The 10,183-nt window shown below is 37.0% G+C and overlaps 1 protein-coding gene across 1 annotated transcript; it reads right to left on the bottom strand.

Annotated features, from left to right (window-relative positions):
* Positions 1-5,024: 5,024 nt before the first annotated feature.
* On the bottom strand, positions 5,025-5,966 carry LOC102253485 (olfactory receptor 8K5). The gene has a single exon (XM_005885083.1). The coding sequence runs from the start codon at positions 5,964-5,966 to the stop codon at positions 5,025-5,027; it is 942 nt and encodes a 313-aa protein (XP_005885145.1).
* Between the last annotated feature and the right edge of the window lie 4,217 nt (positions 5,967-10,183).

Raw genomic sequence — 10,183 nt, 5'->3', positions numbered from 1 at the left:
TTAATACTTTTCATTATAAGTTCAGCTTATTTACCCAATACAAAATCTAAGGCCGTGATATGTAAATTTTAGGATTTTGTTATTGCTATCTTAGTCCTTATTTGGCACATCTGTTGTTTCTGCCTATGGAAACACTTCTAATGATTTTCCAATCATATATCCCTCTTTGCATACAAATGACTTGGTCATTCTGATTATTCATGAACTCTTAGTGGAGAGGCATGGAAAGAAGAATACAAATGACTATCAAGCACCAATAAAGAACGCGTTGTGTGCTAAGCACTGTTCTGAGCACTTTACATATATTAACTCATATGGCCCTCACAATAACTGTAGGGAGTGTACAGTATAACCATATCCATTTGAAAGTCACGGAAAATGAGGCACATGGAGGGAAATAAATTAACCTCGGTCACTCAGATAATAGACGGTGAAGTCAGGATTCAAATAAAGTCATTATGTCTTTGGAATATATTTTTATACGCACAATGCTTCCTTTATATTAAAGTCACCCTGAATAGATAGGAAATGAAAAGCGGGACAGAAACGACACTTCATAAATAAAAATAGACAAAAACCCTTGTTACTATCGATGACTGAAGCAGTAAGTTCATTGGAAAACTAAGATGGTGTAAATGTATAGGGCAGAGTGTCAGGTCGGTCCTGCCCATTACTCCTATCCATGACAGATGTGTATAGTGCAAAGAAAAAAGACAGTTTTGCAGAGCATAATGCCCTTCAAGATCTTTGGTGATAATTCAGTTTAAGCTGTTTGCTTAAATTTTCAAACCAGTGTTTTCTACTCACCTGAGTGGAGAGTCTGCTTTGACTTCCTACTGTTTTAATCACCAGTTGTTGGAGAACGTATTTAAGTATTTTTCTACTCTCCTGACACTCATTTTGTTAAAGTTTAATCTGGTAAAAGGATTGCAAGTAATTACCCGAGGGAGAGAGCACCCTGGATTTCTGTTAATTGTTCTCAGAATATCCCATTAGGAAAAGTAAAAAATATTTCTTACCTGGGTCTAACTAAAAAAAATAAATATGCAATATCACTAAACACCATAATTATACATATGCCTTTGTCACAATCTGGTACATTATACACACATACACACAATGTGTGAGTAAATGAAATTGACTTCTTAAGAAACTGATGCAATGTTTGATTGCCATGAAACAATGTCTTTTTTGACTTGTATCTGCCAATAAATCAGAAATAAATCTTTTCTTCAGCTGATTATAAAGTATCTTTCATCTTTATCTGTTTTTAAGGATTTTTCTTTATCACTGCTTTTCAAAAGTTTAATTGTGATGTGCTTGGGTTTAATTTCCTTTCTGTTTATATTGCTTAGAATTGTCTTAGCTCCTTATATCTTTAGGAGTATAGTTTTTTTAATGAAAATAAATTGGGAAGAAATTTTTTTCAAATATATTTTTATTATTTCAGAGAGGAATGGAGAGGGAGAGACAGAAACATCAATGATGAGAGAGAATCATTGATCAGCTGCCTCCTGCTCCCTCCCTATGGAGATTGAGCCCACAGTCAGGGCACGTGCACTGACCTGGAATTGAACTGTGACCCCCTGGTTCATACGTCCACGTTCAACCACTGAGCCACACCAACTGGCTGGAAGAAATTTTGGCCACTTCTATTCCAATGGTTTCTCTGCCCCATGTGGTTCATTTTTTTCAACTTGGACACACATTTAAATGTACAGTATGTAGCTTGTCATTGTTCTACAGATCACTGAGACTATTTTCATGGTGTTTATTTAGTATTTTGCTTTCTCTCTGGCTTCGTTTTGGGTAGTGTATATTGTAATATGTTTAAGTGTAGTTATCATTTCTTTTTCAGTGTATAATCTGCTATTATTCTCATTCAAAAAATATGTGTTCATATTTGATATTATATTTTAATCACTAGAAATCCCATTTGATTACTTTTAATATTTTATTTGTCTCCTCAAAAGGTTAGTGTTGTTATTAAATCATTCAATTATATTGAACCTTGTTTTGTACTGATCTCAGCCTACCAATATTCAGTGTTGTGGATGGACCAGTCCTTGTTGTTTCCATGGTCGCGAGATGCCCTTTGGCAATAACCAACAGGGAAGTTTAAAGAGATACAGGTTTATTAATTACAAGACCTGAAATTACACAGCACATCTGGGCCAAAGATCAAGAAGCCTCAATGAGGGGATGCAGCCTGGCTATTTATCTAATTGTGTGGCTGGCAATGTGTTGATTCAAGAGAGCAGTCCTTTTACCCAGCCCTCCGAACCTCCTCCACACTGGCAACCATCAGTGTGATCTATGAACCTGTTTTTATTTGGTTTGCTCATTTATTTTGCTCTTTAAATTCTACATACAAGTGCAATAATATGGTATTTGTCTTTGTCTGACTTATTTACTTAGCATGACACCCTTTAGGTCCATCCATGCTATTGTAAATGGTAAGATTTTATTTTTTTTAGGGCTGAATGGTATCCCATCTATATATATAAAAGGCTAATATGCTATGTGTCCCTCCTACCGTCCAAACGGCCACTATGATGTGCACTGACCACCAGGGAGAAGACGCTCAACGCAATAACTGCCGTGCTACAGTAACTTGGCAGTGGCAGTTCTAGGGTGATGCACCCCAAAACCAGAGAGGAGGGAGCCCAATTCCTTACAGGGCTACGTGATTCCACCTTCGGCCATGGGTTATATTGTTGCTGGGGCACTGTTAGCCCTGAATCTGGTTTACTGCACACTTGCATTTGCGTTCCACAACCTGTACGACACCAACTTTGCAGAGTGCCCTCTCGCTCTACGGGACCCCTCTGGAGGAAGTCAGAGAGTGGGTTTTGGCCCGATTTCTGCAGGCCAGGCCAATGGACCCCACCTGCCAGAGGGACCCTGCTCACTCTGCAGACGCCCTTTGAGCCATGGTGCCACCCATGTGTGGCAGGCCAGGGAGGGACCATGGGAGGTTGGCACCAGGTCTTGTCCAGCCCATCTTGCCCAGTCATGACCCACCGGCCAACTTCTAATTAATTTCCTTTCAATATGCACGAATCTGTCCACTGGGTCACTAGTTGTATACACCGAGTGGCCAGATTATTATGACCAGCCAGATTATTATGACCACCCCATCAGTACTTCATTGACACTTCCAAAAATACTGAATATTGAAAACGACCTAAGCAAATACTCTCAAGGTTTTATTATTATTATTACTTGCATAACTAATTCACTTCATTGTACTGATGGGGTGGTCATAATAATCTGGCCACTCAGTGTATATGCACCACCACTTTTTTATCCCCATATCTATTGATGGGCACTTGAGTGGCTTCCATAGCTTGGTTATTGTAAGTAACCCTGTAATGAACATAGAGGTGCATTTTTTTTAAATTTTTTTTTGGATTTCTTCGGATATATACCCAGAAGTGGAATTTCTGGGTCATAAAGCAGTTCCAGTTTTACATTTTTGAGGAATCTCAATACTGTTTTCCATAGTGATAGGCTTTGAAGTGGATGCCTCTTTGAAATTGATATCTGGGCATCCAAAACCTAAGTCAGTAACTTGCATAAAAAAATAAGATTGAAAACAAACACAAATATCAGGGCTCACACTACAAACATATACATGTTTTAAAGTCTTCGCCTGATAATTCCATCATCACTGTTATTTCAAGATCTATGTTAATCATCTCCTGAGTAAGATGACGTGTTCCTGCTTTCACATAAGTCTAGTATTTGTGATTGGATCCTGACTTTTGTGAATTTTATGTTAATGATTGCTGTAATGTTTTTGTGTCTTCCTAGAAAACTTCAATTTTTTAAACAAGGATCAGAAAGCTCTTTTTGAAGCTGATTTTCAAACTATATGAGTAGCAGTCTTAAGTAACTTTTATTTCTGAGATCTTTACATATATTATTAATTCTATATTATAACAAATAACATATTATTTCACTTATATGTAGAATCTAAAGAGCAAAATAGATGATAGAGAGTTTAGACTGCTGGTTGCCAGAGGGAAGGAGGTTTGGGGGGCTGGGTAAGAAGACTGCTGTCTTGAATAAACACATTTCCAGACACACAATTAGATAAACAGCCAGGTTGTGTCTACTTATTGAGGCTTCCTACCTGTGTGACCTCTGGAATTTTCCAGCTTACAGTTCTCTGAACATTCTTTTAACAGCCATATGGACTTTCACTGTAGGCATGCCCAATATAGGGTTCATCCACAAACTCAAGATCTTGTTATAGAAGAAAGGATGATCAATAAGAGAAAGAGACAATGTATGGGAAACAAAGAGCAACATGCCAGAAGTATGTCATCATTATCTGTAGTTACTTTAAATGTAAATGAGTTAAATTCTCCAAAGGAGAAGTTTAAAAAAATCATTATCCATCTATATGTTGTCTGCAAGAAACTTACTTTATTTACACTGTTGTAGTAGGTTAAGAAAACAGAATAAAAACAAAATTGAGAAGGCCCCTAATTGAAAAATAATGACAACAAAAACACAGAAAGAAACACAAAGTTTACTGAGGTAGAATTTAGTAGGTGTTTCAACTGAGAGAAATATCAACTCCTATGGTATTACTAAAAGAAACCTTAAATCAAAAGCAAGAGCCTGGCTGGTCTGGCTCAGTGGTTGAGCTTCAACCTATGAATCAGGAGGTCTCAGATCACTTCCCAGTCAGGGCACATGCCCTCAGTAGGGGGTACGTAGGAGATAGCTGATCAATGATTCTCTCTCATCATTGATGTTTCTATCTCTCTCTCCCTCTGCCATTCTCTCTCTTGTCTGGAATCAATAAAAACATCAAGAAATGCTTAGGAGGAAGTATCATTTGAGATCTAAAATATGAGGATTAACTTGGCTGACTATTAGGGAAACAATCTATTTGTACATTATAATTAGTTTTGCTCTGAATTAAAAAAAGAATGCAATTATATGTATTAGAAATAGTAAGTGACATTTGCCTTTATCAGAGTTATTAGAACAATATCCCATATTGAATATTAAATACAAAGTTTACATGGATTCCTAAAGACCCTATGGAAGGCATTTTTTACCTCTTTGTTCCTTAAACTGTATATCAAGGGGTTAAGCATAGGGATCACTAAAGTGTAAAACACAGAGGCCATTTTATCAGTTTCAAAGGAGTAAGTGGATTTGGGCTGTGTGTACATAAATAGTAGTGACCCATAGAATACAACCACCATTGTCAGATGAGAACCACATGTGGAGAAAGCTTTTTTCCTGCCCTCTGCAGAATGCATTCGAAATATGGCAATCAGAATGAGAATGTAAGATACCAAAACTACCAGCAGGGAAGAGAGCAAATTAAGTGCTGAAAATAATATGATCAGCAATTCTATTTCTTGTGCATTTGAACAGAGCAAAAGTACCAAGGGCACATCATCACAGTAGAAATGATTTATGACATTAGAGCCGCAAAAGTTCAATGTAAAAATCTTAATAGTGAACAGTAGAGCCTGAAAGATACTGTACAGGTATGGAATACCCACCAGCACATGACAGCGTCTCTGGGACATAATAACATTGTAGAGCAAAGGGTTACAGATGGCCGAATAGCGGTCATAGGCCATGGCTGACAAGATGAAAAATTCACTGATAATAAACATAAGGAAGAAAGCCAATTGGGTGGCACATGCATAATATGAAATGACATTTTGATCCATAACAAAATTCACCAGCATCTTGGGACAAATGACAGTGGAATTGCCAAGATCAATGAAAGCCAGGTGTTTGATAAAAAAATACATAGGTGTGTGTAGGCAGGAGTCCACCTGGGTCAAGATGATCATGCCCAGGTTGCCTACAACTGTGATTGTGTAGATGATGAGGAAGGCCATGAAAAGTGGAACCTGTAGCTCAGGCTGCTTTGTGACTCCCATGAGAATGAATTCAGTCAGTGATGTTAGATTCTGTTGGCTCATTGTGTCCAGATTGCTCTGCAAAGAAACAAAGAGGTTATTAGCTTTCATGTAGTGTCACCTAAACATAATTATAATCTTTGTAGGCAGATTGAAAAAAATCCTATATAATAAAAGCCTAATATGCCACTATCGACTTTCATAAGTCAAATGAATCTATGATATTTAGTTAAGTCATAGGATTTAATGCCCTAAAAATACCATTCTGTGCCAGGAAACCCCAGCTAACAAAGGAGATAATGAGTTTTTGTTGCATTTTAGAATCAGCTGTGACTAACCATAAGCGTGTCCATACAAGGTTAGCTTGCTGCTGGGGTCTGGCCAGTCTGGACTGGGTGAGCTGGGCCGGACACACCCTGGGGCCCTCCTTCGGTCCTTCCCTGGCCCCAATCATGCACCAGTGGGGTTCCTCAGCTTGGCCTGCACCCTCTCACAATCCAGAACCCCTCAGGGGATGTCGGAAAGCTGGTTTTGGGCCAATCCTGCAGGCCAGGCCAAGGGACCCCACCGGTGCATGATTCTGTGCACTGGGCTTCTAGTTTTTCATAATAGGGGATAGAAATAATTCCCACATCTAGTTTTAAAATTAAGTGATAGAATCTTTTACTTTCTTAGAGAATTGATGCACATGAAACACACACTGTTATGACAGATTAAACTCTACCTAGAGTCAACAATGTTCGGAACATATCGATTGACTTTTAAAAAAGCCATATACATATTAGAAATATTTATTTCACCTATACAATGACATCACAATTTTTCTTTAGTACACTTACATTTCTGTCTGAGAAGTCTAGTGGAATTTTGATTTTCTAAAAGAGAGACAGAGATAATGTGAAGTTAATGAAGTTTAAGATTTTAGGCCCCTCATTTGCACTTTTAAAGATCTAGGTGGGGCCTTAACAATACACTCACAAAGTGATGTATTTGCAACTTTGTAAAAGTTGCAAATGTAAGATATTTTAACCTGAATCATGCACACTTTCTCTTTCCATTCCAACTTTGACTCCATCATATTCAACTAATATCATAGTGCATAGTGCACAAACATTTGTGGGGTCCAACTAAGGAGAGACTGAGTTAATAATACCTTATTTGATATTTAGTGGGTATATTTATGAAAGCCAAATTTATCATTAGTAATGCTATCTATTCTGGTGTTGGAATGGCTTCTAAGAACTCTCTTACTACCCAATATGCTGAGATATGTCTAAAATTTCACTAATAAAACTACTACATTTATACTTTTATAATATTTGTGAGTACTTGCTCATTGACAACTGAAATTTAAAATTTTTTTCCATTCTAAATAAATATTCACATTAATGCCATCATTTACATGTGTAACCTTTTTTTTTTTAAAAAAAGAAAATCTTCAAACTTGTACAAGCTTCAAGAGGCATAAGATCTGGATCCATTTCTGCTAAAATAGTTAATATCAATATTTAGGTATTTTAAATATTTAATTTTATATGCTTTCTTTCCTCTAATATGCTATTTATATGTATTAATTTATTCCTCCCTTGTGAATATGATAAAGCATTTAAAATATTTATATGAGTAATTATTGAATCTCATATTACTGTCACTTTACTTCTTGAATTGTACAATGGAGTACATATAGAGTATAACGCTGTGATTGTCAAATGTTTCCATGGTAAGTCCGGTCCTCTTCATTTCATAAAATTTACATGGGAAGTCAGGAAAACAAAGTGGAACTGCTCTGATTGAAGACAGTGAAGCTGCTTTAGCTCAACCCACTCGTGTTTACTTCCTCTCATACTGAGTTTCTCTTCAATGAAAATCTGGAACTCTGCAAGTATGATTTTCAATTGGAGTTCAAAATATTCAGCCAGTTAAAACACAAAATAGAATTATGTAATGTAATTAATGCTCAGCTTTAGACTGGCCAGCTATCAGGTAGAAACTCCTTGGTTCTTGGCACAAGGTCCAAACCGACAGTTAAGAGCAGCTGAGTCAGGAGCCACCCTCTGGCTGTTGGCAGAATTCTAGGAATCTATCGTTTTTTTTGGTATCCATTTAGCCAGTCTGATCCAAGGATTAGTGAATGGGATAGGCAGCGGGAGGCAAATGTGGAAATTCGTGAGCCACTTCTGTTCTGCTTTCCTAGATCAGGTTGTCTGCTGTTCTCGCCTGATCTCACTCTGTTTTGGGGTTCTTTCCTCTTTCACAAATAAGAACATTTGTTGCAGGGCCTGCTATTGTGGGTTTTCCTACAGAATAGGAGATGCACTGGATTCAGCAAAGGAATTCCGAATTCCAGCACCAATCCCCTCATATTGAAGTCTTCAGTGCTTTGCTAAGAATTATTCTGGTGTTATTTGAGTTTAGCTCCATTGTTAGTGCCAGTTATTCCTCTCTCAGAAGATATCTAGATTCTTTCGCCCTGCTCATTTTTTTTATATTTATGCTTTAATTTTATTGTGATAAGAATACTTAATATGAAATATACCCTGCCAAAGATAAATACAGTCAGTGTGTAAAGCCTATTCTGAAAAAACAAACTGAGTAGTAGGCAGCCAGTAGAGGAAAAAAGCAAACAACTAAATAAATATACAAGTTTATCATTAGAGTTTCTTCTTACATATAAAAAATACATATCTTATAGTAAGAGTATTTGTAGTATATAAAGTATTGCATGGGTAATACATGTATAAAATACATTTTCCCCACAATTACATTGAATATTTTTATTTTTTTTAATTTTAATTTTTTAAATATATTTTATTGATTTTTTACAGAGAGGAAGGGAGAGGGATAGAGAGTTAGAAACATCGATGAAAGAGAAACATCGATCAGCTGCCTCCTGCACACTCCCTACTGGGGATGTGCCCGCAACCAAGGTACATGCCCTTAGCCGGAATTGAACCTGGGACCTTTCAGTCCGCAGGCTGATGCTCTATCCACTGAGCCAAACAGGTTATGGCTGAATATTTTTATATAAAATCATATTTATCAAATATTACATAACATTAAAATTATTTGTTGTTTATCTGTAATGCAAATGTAATTGGGAATCCTATATTTTATCTGGAAAACCTTAACTTCTTCTTTACTTGCAATATCTAAATGCCACTATCGACTTTCATAAGTCAAATGAATCTATGATATTTAGTTAAGTCATAGGATTTAATGCCCTAAAAATACCATTCTGTGCCAGGAAACCCCAGCTAACAAAGGAGATAATGAGTTTTTGTTGCATTTTAGAATCAGCTGTGACTAACCATAAGCGTGTCCATACACAGAAGCCAAGAATAATGGGAAATTACCAACACCATGGTGATAATCAAAGCACAATTCCAATCCACTCACCTCTAATGAAAAATTGGATTTCTGTCTCCTAAGTTACTCTTACCTTTACTTTAAGTGGGGAGAATTTAGGCTTGTCCTTTTTTGAGATGCTCCCTGAAGAAGTCACATGTAATTGATGCTAAAATAATCCGAGAGACTTTTAAAATTCTACCTCGTGGTGCCTGCTAATGACCCAGAGCACCCTGTACATTCCCTAGTGAGAAAATGTGAGGGGCAATGCCAGGGAGGAAACTGAAAACAGCAGAGATTACCTAAACAGTCCCTGGAGGCCTGCATGATGTAAAGGTGCTCACTCACAGAGTCAATGATTAAAGTAACTATGGAAAATACTTTGACATAACTTTATCCCAATAAAACCAGCACTGTTCCAAAAATCGTGATAAACTTATAAATGTCATTGCATAGGATTTTTCTTTGAATTAATTAATGAAATAAAAATATGGGGTAGCCACTAGGTTAAAAATATATCACTGATATATTCAGGGGACATCAAGCTCAGATAAACCATGTAATTTGCCCTAAGTCACATGATTCATAACTAGGAGATTGAAATGAATGCCTTATCTTTAAATGAGTGATATATATGCCTTTTTCTTTCATGTGACAAACCTGTAACAATAATTGTAATGCAATGTTGGAGTTCGCCATCACTGGAGCAAGCAAGCCTCCCTGCTCGCTTCAGTGCATGGCTGCCGTCCGCCATCTTGGCTGACAGTTAATTTGCATAAGAATATGCTGATTAGCCAATGGGAACGGTAGTGGTGGTACGCTAATTACCATGTTTCTCTTTTATTAGTGTAGATATGTATATTTGTTTATTTAATTTTTTAAAAATTGACTTTAGCCTTAGCCAGTTTGGCTTGGTGGATAGAGTGTCGTCCTGC

This window comes from Myotis brandtii, unplaced genomic scaffold (assembly GCF_000412655.1).
Source record: "Myotis brandtii unplaced genomic scaffold, ASM41265v1 scaffold892, whole genome shotgun sequence".
Lineage (NCBI taxonomy): Eukaryota > Metazoa > Chordata > Mammalia > Chiroptera > Vespertilionidae > Myotis > Myotis brandtii.
This window is presented reverse-complemented; position numbering and strand designations above follow the sequence as displayed.

Bases quoted from the DNA above. Each gene is read 5' to 3' on its own strand.
- LOC102253485 (XM_005885083.1), bottom strand. From the start codon at position 5,966: ATGAGCCAACAGAATCTAACATCACTGACTGAATTCATTCTCATGGGA.